Consider the following 27923-nt stretch of genomic DNA (forward strand, 5'->3'; position numbering starts at 1 on the left):
GTATTGGTATTGTGATGTGCCTTTTTGCCTCCGATTTAAGGTCCTACGTAGGAGCCCATTTTACCTACCCTGGATTGCAGTAAATCGTAGGCTGTTAAATAAGCGCATACGTTTCAGACAGTAAGGCACACCACTCTCTTCTAGTCTAGCAACTGTCGTACTGCAGTATGATGCCAAATACTAAAGTAGCCCGAAAACCACCCCACTTTACGTGGCACGCGTGTCGAGACCAAGGCGGATACAAAGAGGTCCGCGTGGTGAGCCCGCGACGCTATGATTCTACTTAGGAATGTCGGAGCCATGAGCGGTAGTAGGATCCACGTCGCTAGCGTGCCCTTACTACGTTCCGGAGTTCTGCTGCTGCTTAGACATCAACTGGTTCATCTATTGTAGCTTCTGCAGCATCTGCGGCTACGTCGACGTCACATCATTCGCGTTTACCGGCGCCGTTCCACTGCTTGCAAACTTGCCCTCTTCTTCCACCGGAAGGTGTAGATTCTTATGCAGAAGTAGAACGCGCGCTTCCGGGATCTACGTGACCATGCCTTCGTTCAGAACAGCTCGCATCTGCTTGTTTCTCAGTCCATCTAGATAGGGCTGGTACCGCATGTGTGGAGCGTGGTAGTCTAGAGCTTCTTATATCGTCACGATCTTGTCGCTTCACTCCTCGGCGGACTACCATGGCTGCGCTTGCAGCCTTGACACGGCTCCACAACTGTGCCGGAGTTCGACAAACTAAGCGGTTATTGAACCTTACTCATATAGTTTTAATGGTATCAGTCCTCGGATTATACCACCACGCTCGACCCAACTTGCCTTTAAGACACAGCTTGAATACCGCCAACCGCGTCTGTTCATCTATGTCGTAAGTACACTTATCAAAAGAACGCTAGAACGCGACAACCCTTTCCCTCGTACTTTCACGGCGCTTCGTAATTCCGTCGGAATACCAATGGTGGAAACATTTCGTTTAAGGTCTTCTCCAGACTCAGACACGCCATTTCAACCATCTTGGTTGTAGTACTAACTCGCCTCAGGCTCTTAAGAAAGTTCTGTTTTATCGAGTACCTTTCCCCTTTAACAAATATGTTCCTCTCCACTCGCTGGGTTCCTGTAAGTTCCGGAAACGTCACACGATTCGTTGGCGACGTCCTGTGGAACGGCCGTCCGTACGTTTCACTTTTCAAGCTCCCAGGAGTCTGCTGATCAGAAGCAGCTGACTACACAGGTAGCGCTCCAGCCGTGACCCGCCCAGACGTCGGCGTTATCGACGGTTGGAACAAAGGATAGAACGCGCTCTGCCGAGACGCTCCACTCTCTCCGCTGCTCCCGTTGAGACCAGGTACTTGATAGAACACACCTTTATACGAGAGAATGGTAGTCATCAGCATTCCGACGGATGTCATCACCCTCGGGGCCATGGGACTCTGGTACCCAGTCATCGGCGACGTCATCTGTTGAGTCGAAGCTGGCGCGGGGGATACGGGCTCCGTTGCTTAAGCTTGTGGTCTCTGCACCGGTGCTCCACTCGCCAACAAAATCCTATGTAGCGTTTGGCCGACGCTGTCGGTCAGGAAGGTCTGCAATGCTTGATCAGCCGCCTACATTCCGGTTCCTCTCGTCGGCGTCACTATCGGTCGATCTGGCGTAGTGCCTTAACCTCCCATCGGTAAGCTTGCTGACGCTATCATCTCAGCTGGGTCAAGGCATTCCACTGTACCCCAGTATGTTCCTAGGGCGCCTCTGTTTCCTTGCTACGGCCGGTGGGGCGCTTTCGCTGTGTAGGACGTACGCTGGCCTGGTCGTATGCACATCTCCTCGTGAGCCTTCCGCCGATTGCAACAAGGGAGAAGGGTGAAGACCCACCCTTCGGCAAGCTCCCGAAGCCATCATTGTAACTCTCATCGTCGCATTCGTCTTTGTCCTTGTAGGTTTCGGTCCTTCACTATGCTCAAATTATCGTGCCAATTGTTCCAGGAACTCGTTGGAAAGTCCTCGACCTCGGTGCGGCTCGAGTACGGGCTCAGCCGTTTTCATCGTCCTCGGAGACGGGGGCGCGATGTCGAATATGCTCTCGACCTCGTTTTGATCCGTATGAGATGTGTGACCACCAGTCCGGGAAGTACTCTTCGCGGCGCTCTACGTTCCGTGCCGTCTCCTTGATGCTCCCATGCCTGAGCCGACTGCTGCATGTCGCCGCCAGCAGCCCCCACAGCGCACACTTTCTCTTCCTCCTCGAGGATCTCTGTGGGCTCCGTTTCTAATGGGCGAGCCCACTCCCTGCCTCTTCATTGGTCTAATCGATGTGCCCTTTACTGGAATAACCTTGGCGCTCATTGCGTCCCGCCTCCTTTCTCCTTCCTCCTTGGTGTTTCGTTGTCAAGTAACTCATGTGCTTCTACGCTCCCACAATATTCGACAAAAAGATATCTCGCTTCTCCACCAAACTATCTCGGTTTTCTCTAAATCAGGGTCGTGTACCGTATATCACGACAAACATGTAACCTCTCTAAAACAACTTAATACGTATATATATTTTTACAAAGCATAGATATATCAGGTATACCTACGGCGTAGGCTTTTTACATCACCAAATTATCCACTTTTACGATGTTACATGATTGCTGTGATATACAGTATCTTGCTTGGGCCGACGTAGGAAGTAGAAAGGGCGAAGCTATAAAGAGAAAAAATATACGTTAATGTATTCTTGTGGAGAAATTCACAGCTGAACTTCTCACAAACGGTAACAAGCTCCGTAACTTTCTGAGGATCCCGCGCAGGTAGCGGTCCAAAGTAAATACCCGCCACAATCCGTCGCCTATCGTTCCACTTTGACTTTGGAGCGTCGTCGGCTTCGTCGGACGTCCCACTTGCTTGGACGTGATGTGAAGAGGCTGGAGCGAACAGACCTTTTAAATGCAGTCGACCAGAATGGTAAGTCCTCTATCTAACTGTATACCGTGACAGAACCAACGAAAATTTGCATCCTACGAAACGAAAGATGCGAGAAAAAGTATCAAAATGATCAGATTATCGTTTCGTGCTGACCTGTTTAAGCGCTCTATTGTCTAGAACAGCTCACCTACGTAAGATCGGAGGCTTTGCGTGTGGCTGCTAATAACTAATTTTTAGCATCAGTATAGCTTTTTTGTTAGGAATATGCAGCAAAGTACCCTCTCACATTCTTAAAAAACAGCTTTTGACTTAGCAACTTGAGGTCCGATTGACCAAAGTTTGAGAACTGCACAATAGCAGTACAGTCAAGGATGCCGAATAGTGCATTTTATTCTATTGCACAACATAGCGGACAATAGATTATTGCATGTGAGTCCTGAAGACTGAAGTGGAGAAAGGCTCCGTGTGATCAGTAATTGATGGATAGATAATTAAACTAGACAAACCCGGAAAATAGATATTTGTTGCAATAATGTGCCAATATACTGTGTGCTAAGCCTCGTACTATCACTCCGCACTCTCCAGTGTACGGACGTCCCAATAGCTTGCATTTTGACGACCAGAAGCATTTCCAGCGTGTACGGCTGAAGCATGTATGTTGCTGCCCATACGCAACTCTAGCGATACTGAAAAAGCGCTCGACGATGGTTGACATGGGAGAGATGAGGCGACCAGATCTTACGAGGGCTGTCGCTCTTCCGGCCGGCGGCGCTTCTGGGCCCTCTCGACGAAGGAAGCGTTCGTGTCTGGCTCCTCCTCACCAATCGCTCCATCTCGCGCACGTGGATCCACCGTAATTCTTTCGAGCGCAGTCTTTTCCGCCCTGGTCAGACGGATGGCTTGGCCCTTCAGCACTTGAACACGTCTGGATTGCAATCTGAACTGTGGGCAATATCAGCCCTATACCCTCACTAACCCTTTTGCTTCCTATAGTAGGTCAAGTAAATTGCACTCCATAAAAAAGCTGACATTTTCGTAAAATCAACACAGTGTGCTGTTTTGCTGACATATACCACACTGGCGTCTATCACTTTGAAAGGGGATTACAATGGCTCTCTAGCCATCAAAAACAAAACCAACACTTCCTGCGTGTTTAACGTCGTGGCTGCTGATTGGAGACAATACGGTAAATATATCGAACCATTTTGAGCAAAGGTGAAACTTATTCGTAACGTCATTGGCCATAACTAAAAGGGCTAGCTCCTTCGAGCCAGATAAATACCACATGACTTGCCGCCTACTTTTGCAAAACATGCAGCTTTCGTTGGTAATAAATAGCTAGTCTAGTATTAGTTTATACTACGGTAATAGCAGAACAAAAACGTTTTTACCTAGTTAGCGAGCAAACGATGGCATTTCGGCTATAAGGCTGCCAAACCTTACTTCAACGTCGACCTCCTCGACGTTGAGGTCTTCAACGTCGACCTCCTCGACGTTCGAGACATGTAGCGCCTTTGCCACTAACTCCACGTCCTTGAGCTCGCCCAGTAGGTCGCGCAAACGCCGTTCGGATGTTGCGTGCGGCAGCAGCTCCGCCGGCTCGTCGTCCTCCGAACCTATAATGGAAGAAGCTTAAAGTACCTGCTGGTCATGACATTCGAGGCAACGAGTGTGCTAACGTATGATTAGAGGTTCGTGCTAAACCTATATTCATTCATTTATCAAAAATTACTGTTAGGACACCGGTCTTGCAAACATTTTTACAAAAATTGTCAAAAATCGCTTTGGAGCTTAGCAGAGTAATGGAGCGTACGCAGCTCAATCATGACCGCTTGAATACTGTCAAGGTCTCTCGCATACTCGCTTAAACGCTGGTAAACTGCTCTGTTAAGTCTGTGACCCGCACGCCCGATCAGTGAAACTCCTACTACGGCGATTAACGAGACAGTTGTCTCCTACTAAAAAGAGACACTGCTCCAGGTTCTAGAACGCACGATGAGTGGCCGCAGGCTTGTCTTCGTTGACGAGCGAAACCATACCCAAAAGGAGACAGCAAAGTGTCCAGGTCACCTCGTAGCTCGCGAACCCCGCGGTAAATGCTCTGAGGTATGGCTCCATCCGTCAAAGACGAGCCCAAATCGTTCGGGCAACTCCACAGCGATCGATCACCCTACTGCTCGAGTCACAGTCTCCATAGCCTGCCGGAGTGTCTCTACTGAGACATGCCGTAGGCTGCTGTATCTGACGTTGCATTACAACATTTGAGACGCGTTAATTATCTTAAAAAAATGAAAATGTAACTAAGCGTACCGTCGCTCTCGCAGAACTAGAGCGGTAGGTTGCACTTGACCAGTAACTCCAGCCACCCCAACGTGTTTTGAGCAGTCTGGCTCATGTAGTGGACAGCAGACCCAGTCGGGCCAGGCGTAACTGCTAGAATCTCCTCAGTAAGGGAAGAATGCACCCGCCTTATATGCTGCATTAGGTTCGTGAAGCCAGCTCCAGCGACTCGCCTTCGAACCGTGCCGCACCTGTGGCGGTAATACTCGAGGATTGCCTCGTCGCACTGGTCACGGCACGGCCGGAAGTAACATTTGGCGACTTGACTATTAGTGAAGGTGGCAAGAGCGGCAGCGCGGGGAGCGGCGAGCATCTTGGAGGCTGGCGGTGGTGTTGGGCTTCTTATAAATTTGGAAGTGAGGAAGTTATATATGCTGGCGCTGATGTGGGGCTAGATTTTGCGGTGGCATCTGTCCTGGAGGTGACTGGTGGTAGTTTGGTCTACTACAGATTATTGAAGTGATTCGACTGGCCCAATAGATAACTGCTATTTCCGAGTACCTATCGGTTAATGTTAAAAATAGATTATTGCTTAGCAATAATTGCAGCATCAATTTCTGAGTGGAGTGACGATTATTATCGAGCTTACACGACGATCCCACATTGCGTTTACGAATTCGTGCAATAAAACTCGATCTAAGTCCTCTTTGAGCAGAGTCAGATCTTTAACCTGCAGACGAACCATGATCCCCATATATGCTTGATTCTGCAGCAACCCTGTCGACCTACAGCCACACTCACGGTTTCGGTCTTCGTTGATAAACTGTTTATAATTAGAGCCAAACAGTGCTCACTCTTCAATCCTGAACAAGAAACCCATGACAACTAATGGACGTCCACCACGCCCGAAGGCTCACAAGCCACAAGTAACATGGTCGCCAATGTACTCGCCCTACGCTGGCTCCGTTCGAGCAAGTCCTCGAACTACTAAACTCACCCAACCCGAGCATCGAGGTCCTTCTACGACTCGACCGAAGCGACCCCTTTCAGCATCACAAGTGGCGTCAACTACAAGTAGTCGAATGGCACAGACGTCTCCACGTCCGAGTTCAGCTCGACCTGCTCGTCCGACGAGTGCCAGTAGAGCACGATACATGCAAGTCGAGACTATCGCATTCCCAATGCAAAGCTCTACCTTGGCTACTTGTGAAGCATGTTTGTCGCCTTCAGAGATGGGAGTACTACAAGAAGCAGACTCGACGGCGATGCAGGTGAAACTTTACGCTCTTCTGGAAATGTGGGGAGAAGAACATCTTAATTTCCGCTCTTCCGCGTTATTTTGTGAGACGATGTTCAAGCAGGCTAAAGCTATGGCCAGTAGAATGCCGCGTCCTAATGCATTCGTCTCAGCTGTGGCGTTTGCTTGTCTGACTCAAATTGGGGCTGATCTCGACGAAGAGTACCCATTTCTTACCAAAATTATTGAGGAATTGGGTACTGCGGTATATTCAAATTTTGGAGATCTCCAAAATCTTGAGGAACGTCGCTCTGCTCTCTTTTTCCAGCACGGTAAACCTTGGTTCCAAGAAATGACGATTCAGAAAACGCAGTGTAAAAGCTTTCAAAGCTCGGTTGATGCAAGTAAAAACGAGATTTTACTGCTTAAAGAGATGCTCCAAGAAGCTCGCAATGCCAACTCAACGGTAGTCGCATCGGCTACTACTGAAAAAAGGGCTTCACAACAAGATACATTCGACGAATATTCAATCCCTCCGGTACTTCGCTTAAGCGATTTGAGTGTGGAATCAATGAGTGAAGAAGTGCTGAGAGTTTTTACCGAGATTTCGGATTCCGATGCGCGCCATCTGCTCTCGTTACTACTGGAAAACGCAGTGGAGCGGGATATGCCCAAACTTCCTGATATGTTAGCGACTTCTGTTGGAGATATGAAGGGACAAGAGAGAAGAAATTTCTTACGAGAGTGTTTTGACTACGTTACCCCAAGTGAACTTCAGGATATACTACACGAACGAGACGAACTAAATGACGATAAACGTTATCAGATTCTGGTCGACGATCTCCACGAATTGTTGCAGATGCAACCAAAGGACACGGATCAGGAGACCAAACGCAACTGTGCTACTTCGGTGGCGTTATTTCACTCAGAAGAGGCGAGAATTGGGAAGAGAGTGCACGAATTGGTGGAGCTAGTAGAGGATGTCGCAACCGAGATTTCATTTTTTGAACCGAGGCATAAAAGCCTATTTACAGACCCATTACTAGAACGACTTCGACGGTACGAATGCCCAGTAAAGCGATTAAAAAAAAGTCACGAAATAATGCGACAGAGGCCTCAAAATGTCGATTGTGAGTGCACTTGTGGTCGACATAAGCTGATAGACAAGGAAGTCACTAAAGAGCCTCAAGTCGCTCCCGACGTACCAATTGAAACAGAGCAAAATGAAGAAGTAAAAACGCCAAAACCACGACGAAAATCAACCTTAAAACGTCCGTTATCTGCGCCCTCGGGGCGTCGAAAGAACGCCATCAGCTTCAACACTCGCTTGGACGCTCCGCGTAAATCGAGCGCTTTTATCCACGTGTTCCCTCTCGCTGAAGTGTGCCATCTGCTATCAGCAATCCTCCATCTTCAATTCTCGAGAGATGCTGTTGAACCTGTTAAAGCTCGAAATGGAGATATATCACTCATGTTTGAAGACCGGTTTGACTTTTTGAAACCAGACGCGGGATCTAGAACCTTCAAGATGCTCGCCAAGGATTATTTGGTACGCAAATATGGCATCAAATCAATCGCCGTCATGCACACTATGCAACTGGAGCGCTCATTACTGCACTATACTGCCAAAGACAACCACGTTCGCTGCGAACTCTTTAGCTGGTTCTTTGGTGCCGACAAGACCCGGACTCAGTCGAAAGACTACGCCTTTGCATTCTTCCAGAAACTCATCAAGTGTATCTTAAACTTGTACGCAGCCAAGAAGGCAGCTCGATCCAACTCCGTTACTAGTATTTCGTCCCCAATATCTTCACAACCTCAGCCATTAGCGTACTCTGCGTTGATTACAATGTGGACCGAGTATATCGGAGACGGAGAACCTTCAAGCCCTCGAACGATTCCGACGCCTTTAGCTCTTGAGACCTGCAAGCAAACTTTTCCTCCAGTTCTTCAGCGTAGTAGCCACTTCACGTTATCCCAAGAACAGCTGCATCGCCACAGTTTAGAGGAAAAAACTATTGAGCTCGAAGAATTTCTGCGTTTGGCGATGATAACGTGGCAACTGATTTTTGATGGCTACCTTCAAGAAGTGTTGAAGACGATCGAGACCGTCCAAGTTATTGATTTCGAGGGGTTTGCAAGCTGTCTAACTGCCAATGATCTGGAGTTTACGACGGGAGAACGATACGAACTGTTCGACTTGATGACTCAGGAGGGCGATGAAAGTGTCATACCCAGTAAGAAAATGGTGCAGCTTATCCTGGAAGCCAAGTATCTAAATCCTGTATCGACAGGTTAAGTAATACAGTCTTAAGCGGATAAAACAGGTTTAGCGAAGTAATGTATTGATTCCCATTGCATTTGACCGATAGGAGGAGAGTTTAGACGTCCTTGCTCTATGGGGGGGGTGGAAGATCAAACACCATTTCATCCGCGACGTTCCTAACCGAAGTTAACAAACGACTGGTTCAGTCCCCCTGCTTGCTGTTGAGGTGGTCGCTGCTGCTGCTGCTGCTGTAGTTGTTGTTGTTGGAAGCCTCCCTGATGTTGTTGTTGTTGGTAGCCTCCCTGATTCATCTGCATTCCCATCGGGTTCATTCCCATCGGCGGACCCTGGAAACCCATCGGAGCAGCGCCACCTATATCAGGCACCTCAAAGTTAATACTCACCACCACTATTAAAAAATAACAAATATACACATACCCATCATCATGCCATTCTGCTGAGCGCCGAACATTTGGTTCTGCATGGGATATCCCATCATATTAGGCTGTCCCATCATGGGGTTCATGAAGCCTTGAGGTGCGCCCATAGGCATACTCATTGGCATATTCATGCCCATAGGTCGTGGAGCCATCATGTTCATCCCGTTCATCTGCATGCCCATCATAGGTGCCGGTGCCATGCCTTGTTGAGGAGGGAACGCGTTCTGTTGCTGTTGAGGAGGGAAAGCGTTCTGCTGTTGAGGCTGCGTCGACGATCCGAAGCTCGCCATGATGTTTGCCATCTTGTTCACATGTTGGTCGGCCTGCGTCGGAGGCTGCGGGGCAAAAGCGTCCTTAAAACCGGACTGGGCATTGCTGGATCCTCCGAAAGAAGCCCATTCGTCCTGCTTAGGGGCAGCAGCAACAGGTGCAGCGTCCACTAAGCTTGGAGCAGGTTTAGACTCTGGCACAGGGGCACTGAATACGTCAAACGATAAAATATCCTTAGTCACTGCTGGGTGCGTAGGGGTGGCCTCTCTAGACGCAGTACGGGATCCATGCCGGGAACTAGTGCGTTCCTTGTCTTTACGTCGCTGACGTGGCTCTTCCTCTTCATCTGAGCTGCTGTGCTTCTTCCTACGCGCTCCGCGGTCCTCACTCTCCCTTGGAGCTTCGCCCGCAAAGCGTTTGCGTTCGTACTTGTCTCTAATCCACATTTCCTTGTCTCTAACAGACGAGTGTTCGGTCGGAATACGGTAATCCCGAGGCACGTTGGCCTCGTAGTAGGCCTTAGCTCGGCCGTTGCCCCAGCGCTGCATCTGTTGCACTTGATCCGACGTCCACGAATCCAGATTCACACTACGTACGAATGTTAAGTGGACGCCAAGACTGCGGTGGATACCCGAACACGCGATGCAGATGAAGACACCGAGGTTAATTGAGGCCCAGCGAGGCCCACGGCAGCCGCAGTCGGCGCAGAACTTGTTCTCCTCAAGCTTCATCAGCTCATTGAGCTGCTTCTTAAGCTTCGTCTGGTCATCGGGTGCACGGGCGCCACCAGAACGACTCATCGTTTGCGTAAGGGGGCGAGATGGCGAGTGAGGCTAATGGGGGTGCGACGAAGATGCAAAAAATAGAGCTGAAACTCCCTCATATAAAGTGAGTATGGATTCTTTAAACTGATATACAAATTTAAACTTTGTCATGGGATTGGCAAATTTGATATGGGTAGCTGACGTGGCATTCTAATTGACGACGGAGTGTTGTGCTGCATGTTTGGGTGGATGTCACTTGATCGCACATGTTCTGGACGAACTCGTCCAGAGAGTCGATGGATGAGGAGAATTGCGACTTTATCCCAGCGGTGAAAGGTGTCGAGACGATGACGGTCATTTGGTCAGAATTGGAATTACTGAGGACCGTCTCTAGTTGCAGAGATGGCTCTGCCGCTACTTGACTTGGTTGTTGCAACAATTTCTCCAAGCTTGGGATCGAATGCAAGTGTCGATGCCACGTGACGGGGTGGAATCCGTAGCAGAAGCTTCGATTATTGATAAGGTTCGTGTGGACCGAGCGGATTCCCAAAGGTGATAGGTCGGCGAATGATACGAGATTGTCATTGCACGCCAAGGATGCACGCACACTAGAGAACGCTGGGGTGTGTTGCGCATTCATGTGGACAGCTCGAAGCCAGAACCCCGTACTCACGTCTTCCAGACCGTTCATACTGCGTAAACGCCAGTAATTCTTGGCGATAAATCGCACTCCTGCCATTGAGACGACGTAGTGAGGTCCGACTGCGTACGGCAACAAATTCCGCATCGAATACTGATCGCTGGGTAGATAATACGGACTGTTCCCGTCGCGAATTGGCTCTTGCTTGTGTGCAAACTTCACGGCCCAAACTTCGCCAAAATACAGTGGGCGTTTTTCTTGGCGTAGATTCTCCATAAGTTGATCGATTTTCAAGTAAATGTCATCATCCGCGAGCATGACAAACTTTGTATCGGGAAATTCTACCTCAGCTAAGTGCATGAACGACTTCACTTTGTCAGATAGACCTCTATACGAGTCGGTACATTCTAGCTCCTCTGTGAGTAAGTCTCTATAGACAGCTCTCTCTTTTGCGATGGCCTGTAAAACGCGCCTTCGCTCACCTTCATTCTTCAAATCTATGAGACTAGGCTCACCGCCTAAGAATAATACCTTCACATCGAGAGGAAGCATGGCTGGGTTTGCCCAAGTATCTCGAATAGCTTGTCTGCGAGAAAAGCCCTTGACGACCGCCGTCTTGACGCCAATCACAAGCATAGGACTGTTAGTATGCGAAACATGAGAGCGCGGCAACACAATATTATCGTCCTCGAAGTCTTCAATCTCCACTTGTCGCTCCATCTCTGCCCACTGCAAGAGGTGGACGTCCTTAGGAAAATGTTGCTCTTTTTGACTCCTCTCGACCAATTTTCTATTGCGCAGGTTGAATTCACCTGAGCTTTGTACTGTGAATGAGATGCTCTTGGCTGTGTGATAACGAGCTTCGCCGGACGTGTCTGTAATATACGCCACTGCCGTGTAGTTGCCTTCCGGTAGCAAATTGAAGGTCATCGGCGGGCCGCCGGGCGCCTTGCATTTGTTCCACAGTCCATTTAGCTCCACACAAAAGCTTGCGTCTGCATAGTAAGCTTCATAGTCTCTTGTATTCCTCGCATCAATCAGGAATCTTATCTCAATGGGCAACACCTCCACCGCTCCTTCCATTGGCTTGGCGAGCCGGAAACTCGTCAACGGATCGTCATACACAGCTCCACCATTTCTCGTACACTTTGAACCTTCAGTATAACCGTCTGATGGCAATAGCAGCGCAGAATACGCTCGTAACGAAGCGCAGAGAAGTCCGATGAGGAGCAATGCCGGAACTCCCATTCGTGATTAACCTTTCAAAGATACCCTTCCGTAAGAATGTTTTAAAACAATCTTTTGCTCCATGTAAACTACCTAAATACGGGACAGCAATTGAAAATCGACCCGTACAAGTTGAGCATATCTATGAGCTCGCTTATCACCTTGGCCACGCCAGTGTATACTTGAGACTCTACGTGGCTGCTAACTACTTCTTCTTCCCTTGTTTCTTTGACTTTGGTTTTGTCGCCTCTGGTTGCTTCTTCGGTGACATGCCTGGAATCGGTCGAGGAGCTGGAGGTGGCGATGGGGCAGCAGTCTGTGGCTTCCAAGCTTTCCCCACACTGCCGTTCGTTGTCTTCTGTTTTAATCCACTGGAGCCTTTTGCCTTAATAAACGCAGCATTGGGAGAGGGTGGTGTGGGAGCTGACGGAGGTGGGCGCTTGTTTGTTCGGATGTAGAGCAGCAGATACGCCGTTTCACTGAGAGCTGTAGCCTCCGAGATAGACGTCACATGCTCGTCATCATAGCGGAACCATTGGTCCTTGTTGTCCCGACATACACACGTGTAGTGTCCACCTATCACGAACTTGCCAAGATGTGATACCACAGCGAATAGCTCGTACATCGGAGGCGTAGAGAAGCCAGCGCCACTGATAGCTGCCGCTCCAGGGACGTCCATACCGTTCTCCGCACGACATGTAGTTGACATGAACTGCGTCGGGAATTCCAGGAACGGTGGGTACTTGACAAACTGCTGAAGCTTCACAGGTCCTTGCTCCGGATGATAAGTAAAACGCTTGACGCTGAGAGTCAAGACGACTGGGAGCGACTCGACAGTCGTGAACTTCTTCATCGTGGGGATCTGATTCGCATCTTCGATCACTTCAACATCAAACGATTTTCTGATCATATCTTGGATCGTTATGGGAGCGCTAAGAGGCTTGGCCAGGCCGTATACGCCTGTAACAAACGACGGATCCTGGGTCTCATAGTCAAGGTTCAAGTGTAAGCAGTGGAACGGTTCCACAGTGATCGAGCTCTGTCTCTTGCCATTTTGCTTGAGCTCCGAGCGCAGCGCTCCCTTGAACAGCCAATTAATTGGCGACCGGATGGTATCCACAGGGTTCTGACGCAGTACACTGCTCTTGCCCTTCTTCCCGACTTCAGCCCAGCCGTCGTCAAACGCTTGGGCGTTTTCGAATGCCACATCAGCTTCAGCTGGCTTAGCTGCGGTGGAAGGTCTTCGCTTTGTCTGCTTTTCACATGAACTAGGCAGCTCAAGGCCGCTCTTCTCGTACTCAGTGTGTAAGTATTCCAGAAAGAACTCCAAGAACTCGAGCGCGTCTTCCTGTTCACCTCGCATCTTCTGGAAAGCACTCAGCACGTCCATGAAGTAGCCGCTGATTCGAATCGCCTGCGGGGTCTTGCCGTGCATGTCATTAAGGTTACGCTCGCCATTGGCAGCCTGTAACTGCACTACTCAATTAAACAATAAAAATACCCGTTAGCAAAAAATAAATGTTTAAAACAAATTGCTACGCGTACGTTGTGCCAGAGTCGGTTCCTCGAACTCTCGTGTGAACGCCACCATGTGACGCCAGGCCTTGAACGTCGACGTACTCGCCAACATCTCCGCTGTCGGAGGAGAAGTCGACGAAATTTCAGCCAGTAAACTGCATAGCAATACAGTATAAGTACCCTCTGTCCAGCTTATCCCAGCTATGGGCACTGCAACTCACTTTAAGAACGGCGGACAGGCCAGCACAGACTGCATAATGACGTTCTGGAAGCAAGTATTGCCCTGGTTCACCAAGCCTCGCTTCTTCATCTCCTTGGCGGGGCTTGATACGTCCAGATGCTTTAAGGTGTTTTGAATGGCCTCCTCAAATGGCAGCGGCTTGGTCGGATCCTTGGCCACTTCAGCATCGGTAGCTCCATTGACACCAGCCGCAGCGGCCCATGGGGCGGCAGTTCCGCCCCACGCAGGCTTGGTCTGCGTCTTGGGGGCTCCTAACGCCTCAGCCCACGACTTGGGGGTCTCCTGGGTCCTGGCTGCCTCCTGTTCCTCCGGATTCTTCATGTCTGCGGCAGCTGCGCGGGGATTGAGTGAGACTCGGAGACTCCATACATAACCAGGTCTTCTCTCTGCCAACAGAGAGAATGAAGGTGCGTACCATCCTCCAGCGCTTTCTGCGCTTCCTCCAGTGAGAAATCCCCAAACGTGATCACCACGTCGTGGCCGTGTGCTTCAGTAGCGGACGCCATCTCCACTCTTGTACCTGAGCCAGTGTTCATGATGAACCGTACCCTCTTGGAACGGTTATTGACCATCACTCAGCAGAGCTAGAATCAGAATTCTGATTGCACCAGGCTCAGACTTTCTGCCAATCCAAAATTTGATGTTATTCTTGGAAAAATAAAACGTATTTTACGCTCTTTTGTACTAACGTTAATACTATTGCTAGTACATGTACAGCTAGTACCGGCCTTTTTGTACTGTTCAAATCGAGAAAAGAAGTACGATGGTCTCCTCTTTCGATTGGTGCATTCATATTAACAAAACGTGGAAAATTCATTGAGCGACACAGTAAAAGATGCCTCCATGAAAAAATAATTTTGGCAAAAAATCTTCTTAGACCCCTGGAAACGATTTTTCTTATTGAATCGATTGTACCTATATTTTGGACTTTTGGGTACATCATTTTTATTTTGGGGTTTGGGGTATAGGATGGAAGGATCATTCTGATTTACTGCTATCATTCCGCTCACGGATTGACCTAAGTCTCTTTCTTCGCTCGCTTGCGGCTTCGGGTCCCAGTCTTCGACTGCGCTGGTGAAGCTTTCGATACGTTTGCACGGTCTTCATTCTCTTCTTCCCTAATAACAACGGCGATCTTCGCTTCATCACGAGCTGCAGCGTCTCTTTTTTTTCGAGGCGCTTGCGCTTCGACGTGCCTGCGTAGCCTCCTTCGCGTGGCGCTTTTCCTCAGCAGTAGGGGCTGCATACAGGGGATCCGAAGCAAACTCAGAAGGGACGTAAGGTCTTACCTTGTTGTACATTTGCTGTATTTTCTCGAAGTTCGGAGGCGGTGGTTGTAGAGGCTCTTAGTGCGCAGCTACATGTAGTAGATTTTGCACTTTTGCGCGCTCGTCTGCATGCCGTCAAAAGGCCGACGAAGGTCTTGGTCCACAGGCAGGTCTGCAGGACCAACACGGCAGCTGACAACCCCTGGCTGCTTCTTTCTCATTGTGAAAATCTGGTAGCGCTGCACCCCCTAAAGATCCTTATAGGCCTCTGTTACGGGCGTTCGAAACATCTTCATCATCTTGTTCTCTTTTGGAATATGGACAGGGGCAGAGCTAGACGAAGGGTCGTTGATAACACCACGCCTCTCTGCAAACACACCCTATCAGTGGCAGGTAGTACGTGAAAACTAGCTTTTCCCCAGTACCCCGACGCCGCACTGCGGTGTCTGTCTTCATTAGCATCGCCAACGAAGTCAGAACGCGCTGCTTCTTCTCCTGGGTGGTCATGTTTGATGTCGAGCGCAGGCAATCCTCACGTTCAGCAGCCTTCCCCTGGAGGCAACGATCGTCGCACTTGTCTTGCTAGATCAAGCAGACCACTTTGTCGTGAAAGTCCTCGCCAAACAAATTAATGCTTCTGTTCTCAACAAACTCATTCAAAAACTCCTCGTTTGACAGTCCGTCCTGAACCTCTTCAGCACTTGAATCTGCGCTTGATCCTTCGGAGACAGGCTTCCACACAGTGTTGTCGTAATCCATGCCACTGCGGCCTTCCGGATCCGGTCTCAGCGACCCAAGCAGCCTTTTTTTACCAGAAAGGGAAACGCCCTGCTCGGACAACACACAGGGGCTTGCATGACAGCTGGTGGGTGGTGTCGGAATGGAGGAGAATGGGGGGGGCGGACGCGTGTCCATTGCTCGGGATCGCTTTCGATACACCTCGAGAAAATGGGTATCTGCACCCATTTTCTCGAAAAAAATGGGTGCAGATACCCATTCGAAGATTGGCCAGTCAAATTCGAACTTAAGTAATAAATAAAATTTACTTAAGTTCGAATTTGACTGGCCAATCTTCGAAGCCGATTTTCTCGATAACTTCAAATGGGTCGAAAGGATCAGCTCGTTTGACGCCGTCTCATATATAGCAGTGCAACACCTGTTACAGTGAGGCTGTAAATTACGGGGTACATGTAGACTGAACAAGTTTTGGTTTCTCATCTAGAGCTTCTGCTTTGGAGAAAGCTGTTTCTATTTGCTGCTGTACCTAAGTATTCCTGAAACCGGGTTTGGTCGTAGGTTACTCCTTGGTAATGACTACCAGTGTCCTTTTACTAAAGGACCAACGCGAAGGGCAAAGTGTCTGCTGATAAAACTTCCTTCAGCAACTGCAGTGGTCTCGTTCAGGTGTTTCGGTAGTAACATTGCAATTCTTGTGACGATACTCGCAGAAGTCGGATATTATCGCGAAAGGGCGACGAGCAAAATTAATTATTGTGATCAAAGCAAGTGTATTGAAGTTCCGCGTAGCAGGGCTTCCCGATAACAGCTCTCACTGCTTGTGAATATCGTCGACAGCAGTAGCCGCGCTTCAAAAACGCCTGAAATCGGGTTAATGGTCGCCGTTGGGTTAAGCCTCAAAAACTTAATAGTCTCGAGGTGCATAAGCAACGTACATTGTCGGTGATTCGACAGCATGTGCTTAGCAAAGCTGAATAGCCGCTCCACTGTTGTACGTGGGTAAGATGTACTTCACCCCAGGAAAGTTTTTTTTGCATCGTGCGCTCCTTCTTGCGCGCAGTCAGGACTTGGTCGGCGAAGCCTTGTCTACGTCCTAGGGTTGCGCTCGCCTCTTCGTGGTGAGCGTCAATGGACGGGGTCGTCTCGAATGGTTACAGCATGACTCATGCCATGAGCTCTTGATCGTCGGTCACCTCCCCTACTCGTCCCGCCAGTGCCAGCACGTACGCTTCTTCAAAGTCAGGGTCCTTGAGGGTTGCCGCATCTATGGCAAGATACTTATCGGCACTTCTCAAAAAGCTCCGGATCCACCAAGTGGTCATGCTCACGAGCAGAGCCAGAGGGGAAAATCCGCGCCGAGCATGCGCGTATGACCCAAGGCGAGGCCCGCGTTCCCGATAGTCCCACGACTAACACCCGTATCTCGCGTCCGTGCCCATGAGGCACGTAACGGCACGACGCCGCCTTTGTGGTGGCACCGCAGGTGCCGCCAAAGTGATCCCCCTGGACTTCGCTACCTCGTGTAAAACGGGGTACGTAACCCTAAGTGTACCCTGGTTACATGAAGTGTGACACGTCATACTTCGGGATATTTGGTACAAAGTACCAAGGTCGTCCAAAGCCAACCATTGGTTAATGACATTGCATTTCTATAGGTGACTTATAGTTTGTGTTAAACCCAAGCTTTATCTACCTATAAATATACTCAGTTTACATTCTACCTTAATTAGGTCACTTTGCTCTCTTTTGAATAAAGAGGGGACCTGTGAACTGCCGTTCACTGAGAGTTTGTATACTCTCGGAAGCTAACTTTCTCTAGCGCAAGGTGCTGTGTGACCCCGTCAAATCGTGCGCGAGGCATGACTACCTCGATCAAGCTCTACGCAGTCACGTGGGACTGCGACACGGACAATCAATATCAAGTGGTGGAAGGTGCTCCTGAGGACGAGTCAAGTGCTAAGAACAACGCAGCAGAGGGGTCATAGCATATGGAGAATGATAGCACTTGTGGAGCGCTAGGTACCATTGTGCGGACTGGATTGAGATCAAGGTAACGTAATATCGTTTGCTAGGTTAGCTGCTTGTATCTAGCTAAGCTAGTCAAGCGACAATCATGTTCCATAACAAAAATTACTAATCGCCGACGGGGTGCTTTTCAAAGAGTGCGTCAAAAATGTCGCGCATATCGAGAAGCGTTATCTTGTCATCTTGCATATGCAATGCTACTGAAATCACGCTTAAAATATATCCCTCGCTGAAACGTGACATGGCTCGCGGCGGTCTAGTTGACTGCATCCACTTTGACAACAGGCGCCAGGGCGAGCAACACTCACTCGTAGTGGCCGGCGAGCAACACTCACTCGTAGTGGCCGCCGAGTAACGTAATGCGCAGACAGAAAGGGGCACCCATGCAACATGTACACCAGTTGGCTCTTTTAATCGATGAATGTTACAAGCGTTCCCAAGCTGATGCAGTGGTTGTCATTGTAGAGATGTAGCCTACGTTCTGCTTCAGCACATATCTGAGTAGGTTTGGGTAGCCGGTCTTCACGTCTTGCTAACGAGCAGTACCACGCTGCTAGCGATACTGCTTGGTGGGCTCGTCCTTCTTATCGAGCAGTGGCTTGAAGAAGTAGTTGAAATTTTTTCTTGGTTTAAGCGGGGTTACTGGGTCCATGGTTACGTTAGGAGTGAGAAAAAGAGGATACCCTTTTGTGATTGTTGTTGCGTTATCCAGCACCAACCAAGATAAGACTCAACCGATGACGTAAATATGCAGCATTGGTGGTCATAAGGGACGTTGGGAGGCATCGTAGCAGGGTGCTCAGTAAATAGTCGGACAAACACCGGTTCGATCCTGTGCAAATAATGTTTTGACGATAAAACAAGTTTTCGAAAAACAATTACTGAAAAAAAGAATTGAATCTCCAATATAATCATTATTTTAGAATGTTTGGTCTCTATTGCGGCGACTGTGCCTGTTTTAACCCCATGTTCGGCCTGTTCAGTGTATCCGCTGTTCTGATCCACCGGATTGCAATTATCTCAGTATCAAACCAACGTGCAGATTGGTGAGGCCGCTGAAATTGTTGCAGAACACAATAAATGTGATCCATTATCCGCTAAAATACACAGTATAATTATGTAGAATCAAATATATAAGAAAATGAAGTTGATTGATTATACGTTGGTCGATTTCACCTCGTATCGATGACGAGATCCTTAATTGTCACTATCGTAACCTCCTAATCCGCAGTAAATATTGTGTTCACGTCGTCGTTGTCCGCGCTATTGTCAGTGAAATAGTTTTAGAGCGCTGAAATGATGTATAGGCAGCCTTCGTGGCTCATACCACAGAGCGCAGTCGCCGGTATTGCGAGTTCTTCGACGAGCCGAACTCGGCTAGCTGCTCCGCGAAAGAGTCGACTTGGCGTTCCGAAAACTTTGAAAGATATTCGAAAGACATTCGAAAGTTTCGGGAAGCCAAGTCGGCTAATTTCTGTCGCATTAGACTTGCCTGAGCTAGCGTTTCGGGAGCTTTTGCAATCCTCGATCGATTTGCATTCATTTAAGCGATACAGTACAGCAGACGTGGTGCGACTACCTAAGCTTATAAACTAGAAGAGAAGGGGAGTAGATGTCTATACGCCATGCATCAGAAGCATACATTTACATAGTAATTTTCATGCATATTACAAGCATAAAAAACGTTTCTGAAGCAATCCGTCGAGCTAACCCGCTATCCGGCCGAATGGCCGGACAAGAAACACCAGACTTTACCAAACCTGCTCAGTAAATTCAAAGGCGGATCTACTAGTCCGCTAAGCTCCAGAATTCCTCCAAAGAGGTCAAAATTTGTGCAATTCATGACTGCTCAACGAGCCCTTAGATTGGCATCCTTCTACAGTAGGCGTATACTTGTAGTCCGTCCCATCAACGTCCAGCACGAAAGGCAACCCCGTCGCATGTTACATATCGCGTGAGCTGATCCGTTAGCACAAAACTTGTCGATTTGCTACTGGTCCGTTTGTATTTATAGGGTGCGCCAGCATCGCCTGGATTTGGCGGTGAATCTTTACCAGTCCGACTTCGACTCAATTGCTATAATGCGGAAGCTGCGCTGTCTGATTAGGCCCACCTCACTCAGGTAGTGTTGCTCTCACGTTGCGATATGTTGCACGCTTCTTGCGGTAACAGCCGGAATGTATTAGCTAATTGTTTTTGCTAAAATAATCTTTTCATAGCAATTACTAGAAAAAAGACAAATTTGCGGCCGATGATTTGCCAAGCATCAAGATGGGGCTCAACATTCAGGATGATCAAGCGCTTCTTCAAGATTTAGGCAGCGCTGGACACCGACGACGACAACATCGTTTTGCTCATGTCGACGCGTCGTCCGGAACAGCGCCTGCAAGATCGCCTCGGTGAGCTGGCAGGCTTTCAGTACCAGTGACGGATGTTGTGTCAGTGGTTGAATCGTCTGTAGTGATGCAGGCATGAATATAACCTGTAGCACCTGATAAACCTGCAAGAAATAGTCTGTTATCACTAAAGTTAGACTCGATTCTTCCTAGCCCTAAAACTATCAAACGAGCAAGTGTGACATAGTGAAATTCAGAGTAAACGAGACGCTCTGTTCGTTTTAGCATCAACCCGGCAGCTTAATATGCAAAACAAAGCACACAAAAACGACCAGCGTTTCCACTTTCTTTTGGCGCAAAGTGGTCTCAATATGCTAATCACTCTTGGAGTTATCTGCTTTTTGTTCTCACGATATTTATTCATCTGCCAAACTGACATGACTCGAGGGAGCGCGTCCTCGTCGTGGGAATCGTGCGAGCTACGTGCCTGAAATGACACCAAGTTCAAGGACGGATGACAAGCGAGGTAAGGATCCACATTAGCGGTGAAGAAGGTGGGTTGTCACTACAATGAGAGCGGGTGTCGCCTCTCGGGTAGCTATTGGTACTAGAGGAGGAGGTGTCATGCTTAGGAACGCGTCGAAGTCCGACGCGTACTGGGTTAGTTGGTTAGATTCACTTTCGGATTTGCGGAGTAGGAGGCATTAATTACTTTCCACACGCTTCACTTTTACAACCGTTTACATCTCACCGCGCGTGAGGCCCCGGCCGACGGCCTCGCTCGGGAATCTTTAACTTACTGCAGCTTCCCGTCGATAAAATATGGGAGGGAGGGGAAAATTGCCTCCTTAGATTTTAACGTTTCGGGACGACCCCATACATCCCTGTCCCGTGACATTGTGCTGCCACTCCAAGAGGACTACTAAGCTGGCAATTTCGCCATGTATACACAGGATTTATTGTATGTTAGTCTTAGGTTTACGATGTCAATGCAAACGGGCAACTGTATGGATTTCGGGAGCAGATGCCATTCTAGTATCCGTTTAAGGCATTTGTCCGGTCACATAAACGCCCATACAAATATCAAAGTACAGTAAAGGCCGGATGTCTCACAATCATGTGCAGATATCCGTCGCTGTACCGGTTTTCATCAAAAAAAAAATAAGATAGTAAAAAGTAGTTATCGATTTTGCGCGTTGAAAAAAAATCGGTGCACTTTACATCACTCATTGAGCCCCTATAGGGGGAAAGATTCCTTAGCGAAGCTCTAATATCAAGGCACCAAGCATTGACACTCCTGAGGGTCAGTTTGTGCACTATTTATGAGCAAACATGCAGCTCCACGCACCAAATGGACCATAATAGTTTTTCTTTTTACGCCGGAGGTTGCCTCTCTGTAGTGGCAGAAAGACACTTCCTGAGGACAGCAGACGCATCGCACATGATCAACACGGTCTCGTGCGCGACAAACATATAACGGACATCAGTAAGAAGTATGGGACAAGGCTGAAATCATTTGATTTCAGTAAAGTGCATACATTAGGAAGAAGAAGAGTGGCTGAAACCACTATGGTATAGACTACAGTGCATACATTGGATATCAGAATTCATTTTACCTCTAAGTTAGCGAGTCGGATTCTCAAGCAACGCCTTAGGGTCGAAAGACACTACAAAGTTAGCTTTAGCTGTGGGCACCGATCCAAGCGCCGGGACCATGGGTAGGCCCCAAAAACGAAGCCGAGTGGGCACAGCAGGTGAGGATGCTGAAGTAACGGCACGAGCTACGACAAAGATGTAGACAGCAATGGAGCCGCCTGAGATTGTGTGTTTCTCGCACGAGGCTCTGGTGAAATGGAGACACGAGCGAGAGCGATATGAGGCGGCGGTCAGCTCACGCTGCCAGGGGTCAGGCGAGACATCAGCGACTGCGATGACCCTGGCCATCAATACGATTAACGGACGCCTGCTGAAGACATTCAGTGAACTCGAGCTGAAACTTCCAATCGAAGAGATGATCAACGAGAAGCTGGTCACGACTATCAAACAAATCTAAGCAGCATCATGAACGATCAGATACCTAATGTGCACGTCATAACGAGTCAACATTTGAAGATTGATTTAAAGCAGCAAGACGTCAAATTTCGAGTGCATAATTACTTTGACCGCTTTGATGAACTCATCGAGGAATACGGGCTTAGTATCGCATTGGACGGAAATGAGAAGTTAAAGTGCAGACTACTCACGGATAATCTGCGTCCGCCAACACTTAAAGAACAAGTCCAGCTCTATCAGGGCCTAGATCCGACCGTGAAGATAAGTGCGACGCGCTTGTTTGACGTGGTGAAGGCAGAAGCACTCAAAAATCAGCAGTCATTCAATCTCTACCTGTCCAATAAGGATAAAGGTCAGTCTAAGTCGGCAACACGGCTGACACAACGTGACAGCAGCACATTTCAAGGCAGCAGTCGACCAGCTCCTCCACGTGATGAGGGTCGAGATGAGCGACCACCATTCCGAAAACGCGATGGCGCTCCAGCACAAGAGTGCTTGCACTGCAAGGGGTAACAATGGAATAGTGATTGCCCAACAGCGACGGAAGAGCAGAATCTTTATGGAGAAGCGTGTAGAAGGTGATTCTGCGAAGATGAAGCGATTAATCAGCGAAGGTGAAGAGCTCGAGCCAAAACATGTAGCTTTCAATCAGGCGGTGACGAAACCATATCATCCCGATAATGGTACGAAGTACAACGTTGTTCCTAGACATATAGTTGAGGAGACTCAACTACAGTGTCCAAGTGTGAAGATACAGTGGATCTCGAAATAGATTGAAGGTAACGCGTTAAAAGGTGCACTCATCACATGCAACGAGTCCCTTCGACTGGATCTGGAGCTTCTCAGGGTGGCAGGAAAGTGAGGATGCGTGATGAAACATGCATAATTACGGAGACAGACAAAGATGCGTTTCTCTTGAGAAATTTAACTCTGAAGACTCTAGGAATCAATGTTGACGAGCAGCTAGCAGCATTAGCCAATAAAGAGGTGGTGGATTATGATCCCTTTGAATCTACAGTCTCTGAGCTTTGATCCTCCGGACAAGAAACGAATTATTGCGCGCCTTTGCGAGCTGATAAACGAGGCTGGGGCAAACGGGTTTCCAGCGAAAACAAAGCGGGATCTGCTCGAGGCTACCACGCGCTATGACATTTGGTGACTTGCTATCGGCAACGACCCGCCATCAAGAATTGAACCATTCGTGATTCAGTTTAAAGAGGGAACTCAGCCAGTTCGATGCAAACCACGTACGTATGCTCCGCATGCATGTGAGTGGATGAAGCAATTTAAAGAGTTGCTGGTGGAGCGAGGCTGGATATACAGGAATGAAACTAGTAGATGGGCAAGTCCCACACGACCAGTTAAGCGACCTGGAAAGGCACACGAGCTTCGACAAGCGGTTGATTTTCGACGTGTTAGCGCCTGTGTTGTGCCATTAGCGGGTCTGATGCCGAATCTCAGTACTCGACTACAGCACGTTAAGCAGAAAAAAACACAAGCAAACGGTGGATTTCATCAAGAGCTTTTGGCAGATGGCGCTCGCACGCATTAGTCAAGAATCCCAATCGTACATGACTGAAGATGGTATTTCACGTCGTCGATTTCATTTTCAGCAATCGGTTGAGAAAAATCTCCCCAAAAAGAAGTTGCTGTACGAACATGTACTAGCGTGGGTTGGACGATTTACTAATCTACGCTGATACCATTGATGATTTTCTCGAGGTACTCGATCGTGTATACAGCATTCTAGCTGAGTATGGTCTGGTCTCGGGTCTCGACAAAGTGTGCGTGTACACCCAGAACGCGAAGTGGTGTGGCCGTATTATCACCAACGAAGGTGTAGCGTATGATCCTTCTAAGATACAAACCCTGATTGACATGCCTGAACCGACGACGACTGCCGCGTTAAAACAGTTCATATGTGCGACAGGATGGATGCGCAATTCGTTAGCTGATTTCGTTCGCACTGCAGCGCCATTACAGAGTCGACTGCGAGAGGTACAAACAGGTACTAAACGAACGAAACATGCTGCAGCCCGATTGTTTATCACTCTTAACAAGGAAGGACGAGCCAGGTTTGCTCAGGTGAAGCGGCTGCTCGCCAATTCAGCCACGTCGGGGGGCCCCGATGACCAGGACGAGATCTGCTTGATGACAGACGCTAGTGACCTTGTATGGAGCATTATCATCATTGGCGTTCATGATTCAAATCCGCCGACTTACATTACTAAACAACATCATACGTTAGTATACTGCTGAGCGGGACTTTCACTGAAGCTTCTCAACACTGGGGTGTGTCAGAGAAAGAAGCATTCCCGATCATAAAGGCGGCAGCTGACTTGGATTACCTATTGATACGAGCAAAAGAATTCTATTTGTACTCCGATCATCGCAATCTCATCTTCATGTTTGCACCAGGCGATGCAATTAAGAAGCATGTTTGCGGCAAACTACAACGTTGGAGTCTCAAACTCAATGAGCTTCGGTACACCATAGAGCACATCAGTGGTGAAGAGAACGTCTGGACCGACATGATTTAGCGCTGGGCCTGCACTAATGCAACAGCAACGCAGATGTCAATGAAACGATGGATTGGAGGTGTCGTGGAAGGTGCTTCGCAGCTTTGACCTCTCGGCCCCGACTCTGACTGGCCTAATATGAATAACATTCAAACAGCCCAGAGACAAACGTAGAGTTTGAGCCCAACCGGCTTGAAAGAAGGTGGATGGCAAAATGATATTAGCCGCCTATGGATACCGCCTGATGTGGGCACGCGTTTGATGCGGCTGATGGTGATCGCCCATTGCGGAACAATGGGCCATCAAGGGGTGAAGACCACCTCCAAAGGCACTTCAAAACTCGAGAACTTGGAAATAAAAGCACGCGAGTTCTGCGCAAGTTGCCTGTTATGTTGCCATGTCAAGAGTGGTGACATAATACCAAGGCCATGGGGAGAAATATATTGTTCCAACGAGAGAAATGAAGCGTTTCTCTCGCTTCTGTGAGCTGATTGAGTGCTTAACGCCGACGCGGCAGCTGCGGCTAAGACCGTCCTTGATTAGACAAGTCGCTACGGCATGCCCAAGATACTCATCAGCAATACATGAGCTCATTTCAGGAATTAACTACTGGAGGAGCTGTGCCATAAGACTCATATGACTCAGTGCTTCACATTGGCGCACTGTCCATGGATAAATGGCAGTATCGAGCGACTTAACGGAGATGTACTTCAAGTACTTCGAGTCATGATGTTAGAATACAGGGTGCAACAAGAGAATTGGGCCACAATTCTGCCTCTTATTTAGGCAAACCTAAATCATATCTCTGTGACATCATTGGCGAATGGCAAATACTCGCCAGCCGAGGTGCTCCTTGGTGCTGTGGTGACTACACCGCTGCTGAAAGTATCAAATGGCAGGCAGTGAGGCGGTGACAGATAATATCTTGGCGGTGGATGATGCAGTGCCGGGGGTTAGAGTGGCGGTTGCCAATTTGAGAGCTGTCATCGATGGTATGCCATTGAAAGTGCAAAAGAGAAGCAAACCAAACGCAACAAAAGCAACCAGAGAGGTGCAAAATCAGTGAGCTTTCATGTTGGTGACTTCGTTCTGTGGTCTCGTGCCCAAGCAAAGACACGTGTGAACAAGTTATCCGTGAAGTGGATTGGTCCGTATCATATGATTGGTTGTAAGTCCAATTCATTTGAGATTGAACATATGATTAGTGGAGGAACGCGTGACGTGCATGCATCCGGTCTGAAGCTGTACGCGGATTGCAGCCTTGACGTCAACGAGGAGACTTGTGAGCACTTTGCGAATCAGAATGTGTACCTTACAGTTGAAGCTTTTAAGCAGCATCGTGAGCATCCGTCGCGTAAGGTCGAGCTACTCATAAGCATGGAAAGATTGGAGGCCATAGAAGACTTCTGGGAGCCTATCCAGACTATGTACGAAGTTGTTTCACTGAAAGTACAGGAGTACATCGATGCGATCAATGACAGCAAAATACAAAAGTGGACATTGAACCGCAAGAGCTCTCTTCGAGCTATATTAGCTCCAGCTATGATGGAGCGTGGTCACAAGCAGATGAAGAAACGTCAGGACAACAAGGTTCCTTAAACCTGAAGGCACCGCGTGCATGAACGTCTGCTTGGAGGGCGATGTAGTGGCAGAAAGACACTTCCTGACGACAGCAGACACATCGCTCATGATTAACACGATCTCGTACGCGAAAAGCATATATTGGACGACAGTAAGAAGTATGGGACAAGGTTGAGATCATTTGATCTCAGTATAGTGCATACATTACGAAGAAGAGTGGCTGAAGCCACTATGACATAGACTACAGTGCATACATGGAATATCATAATTCATGTTAGCTCTAAGTTAGAGAGTCGGATTCTCAAGCAACACCTTAGGGTCGAAAGACACTACACTCTCACAGCCAATCAGCACGTAAAATGCAATTAAAAGTTTGATTGGAATCGGCTCAAAATTGAGTCCGGTAAGTCGGACTAAACTCTATCTCTTAATATAGAGCTGGGTAGACCGGAAATGTGCACTGACCTGAAGCGAATACAGGTTCAATTTCCGCTCTTTTTAAAAAAATAAAGGCAGATATTATTTTAGATAAAAAAATCGTGGTCCCCTAAATAACATAATCAGATCGGAATTGCTTAAACCAGTACGTAATTTTAGGAAATTTAAATACTACTACGGTAGTAGAGTTATACTATTTGGAAGAACCCGCTTACTTATGGAATGGTCTTTTATGAAAATTTTGGATCTTAAACCAATTTGTTGGATATTCTTAAATTTTTTGGTCGGATACAGATTAGTTTCGTCTCAACCCCCCCCCCCCCCCGACGCCTCTCAGATTGCGACTGTGATGCGGAGTTCACTTATAGTGAGCTGTATGTTGGTTGGCTAGAGCGCGCTCATCGAGAACAGCAGTTCCAGAGTAGGAAGTACTTGCTGCTGCGCTGGCACTTACAAGCATGCCGGGTGCCATTCTCTTTCCGCCTCACGAGGAGTTTTAGATAGAATCTCTCCATAGGATCACGCAATGCCAACACTACAATTAAATCGGTCGCTCTAGTTTTTGATTTGTGTCTGGCGGTCGGTGTTGTGCCTTTCTTCGCTTCGGCGAACGTTTACTCGCTCTCGAAACAAATCTAATGGTTTAAAAATGCAAACCTTGATAAAAGACCGTTTTAAATATTTTCTAGTCGGTTTTAAATCTTGGTTTAAAAAAACGACTGATCTACAGTTGTGCACCTCCAATTCGGCAGGGCGGACCATATCAGCAGTGCCAGGGCATAAGTGCACAACGTAAAGCAAAAAAAAAACGCAAATCCATTGCACTGATATTTTATTTGATTATTCAGTACAAAATTTACGCCAATCTTCTGCATATTCTCGGCGTCAGACGCGAGAATTGCGGGCTCTATGTATTTGACCAGGATTGCAACCTGCTTGAAAAGTGTGATGGGCAGAAATGCGAGTCGTGGGAAAAGTGGCTTTTTCGTGCAAATCGCCAAATGCCGTAGCCTAAAATTAAAAATGGTGTGACTCCACACAGCCTTAAATTAGATCACGTCATTTGCACGATGGTAGGCACCAATTGGTAAACTGGAAACTTGTAGTTTAATTAGAATTCTTAGCGAACCTAAAAAAGCAGTATCTAGTTTGCACAATAGAACAGATATTTTTTGTTGACAAAGT

The 27923-nt window shown here is 48.1% G+C and overlaps 6 protein-coding genes and 1 non-coding gene across 7 annotated transcripts; 3 read left to right on the top strand and 4 right to left on the bottom strand.

Moving 5' to 3' along the window:
- Positions 1-3335: 3335 nt before the first annotated feature.
- PITG_33016 lies at positions 3336-3377 on the top strand (the record flags this gene model as incomplete). Its single annotated transcript, XR_009934410.1, has 1 exon — positions 3336-3377. It is a non-coding gene; the product is annotated as a 28S ribosomal RNA (ribosomal RNA).
- Positions 3378-6056: 2679 nt separating this feature from the next.
- Positions 6057-8714, top strand: PITG_06271 (uncharacterized protein; the record flags this gene model as incomplete). Its single annotated transcript, XM_002998380.1, has 2 exons — positions 6057-7474; positions 7529-8714. The coding sequence occupies 2 exons, from the start codon at positions 6057-6059 to the stop codon at positions 8712-8714; spliced, it is 2604 nt and encodes an 867-aa protein (XP_002998426.1).
- Positions 8715-8738: 24 nt separating this feature from the next.
- Positions 8739-10209, bottom strand: PITG_06272 (uncharacterized protein; the record flags this gene model as incomplete). The annotated part of the gene is made up of 2 exons (XM_002998381.1): positions 8739-9054; positions 9120-10209. 2 exons carry the CDS (start codon positions 10189-10191, stop codon positions 8858-8860), a joined length of 1269 nt encoding a protein of 422 aa, XP_002998427.1.
- A 300-nt stretch (positions 10210-10509) lies between these two features.
- PITG_06273 (uncharacterized protein) lies at positions 10510-11431 on the bottom strand (the record flags this gene model as incomplete). Its single annotated transcript, XM_002998382.1, has 2 exons — positions 10510-10532; positions 10579-11431. The coding sequence occupies 2 exons, from the start codon at positions 11429-11431 to the stop codon at positions 10510-10512; spliced, it is 876 nt and encodes a 291-aa protein (XP_002998428.1).
- A 796-nt stretch (positions 11432-12227) lies between these two features.
- On the bottom strand, positions 12228-14317 carry PITG_06274 (ubiquitin-specific protease, putative; the record flags this gene model as incomplete). The annotated part of the gene is made up of 4 exons (XM_002998383.1): positions 12228-13498; positions 13568-13695; positions 13762-14104; positions 14197-14317. 4 exons carry the CDS (start codon positions 14315-14317, stop codon positions 12228-12230), a joined length of 1863 nt encoding a protein of 620 aa, XP_002998429.1.
- A 482-nt stretch (positions 14318-14799) lies between these two features.
- On the bottom strand, positions 14800-15345 carry PITG_06275 (uncharacterized protein; the record flags this gene model as incomplete). Its single annotated transcript, XM_002998384.1, has 4 exons — positions 14800-14894; positions 14974-15124; positions 15214-15255; positions 15325-15345. 4 exons carry the CDS (start codon positions 15343-15345, stop codon positions 14800-14802), a joined length of 309 nt encoding a protein of 102 aa, XP_002998430.1.
- A 10010-nt stretch (positions 15346-25355) lies between these two features.
- On the top strand, positions 25356-25959 carry PITG_06276 (uncharacterized protein; the record flags this gene model as incomplete). Its single annotated transcript, XM_002998385.1, has 4 exons — positions 25356-25442; positions 25506-25604; positions 25737-25884; positions 25925-25959. 4 exons carry the CDS (start codon positions 25356-25358, stop codon positions 25957-25959), a joined length of 369 nt encoding a protein of 122 aa, XP_002998431.1.
- Between the last annotated feature and the right edge of the window lie 1964 nt (positions 25960-27923).

The sequence above is a fragment of the Phytophthora infestans genome, genomic scaffold, assembly GCF_000142945.1.
Source record: "Phytophthora infestans T30-4 supercont1.8 genomic scaffold, whole genome shotgun sequence".
NCBI classification, from domain to species: domain Eukaryota; phylum Oomycota; class Peronosporomycetes; order Peronosporales; family Peronosporaceae; genus Phytophthora; species Phytophthora infestans.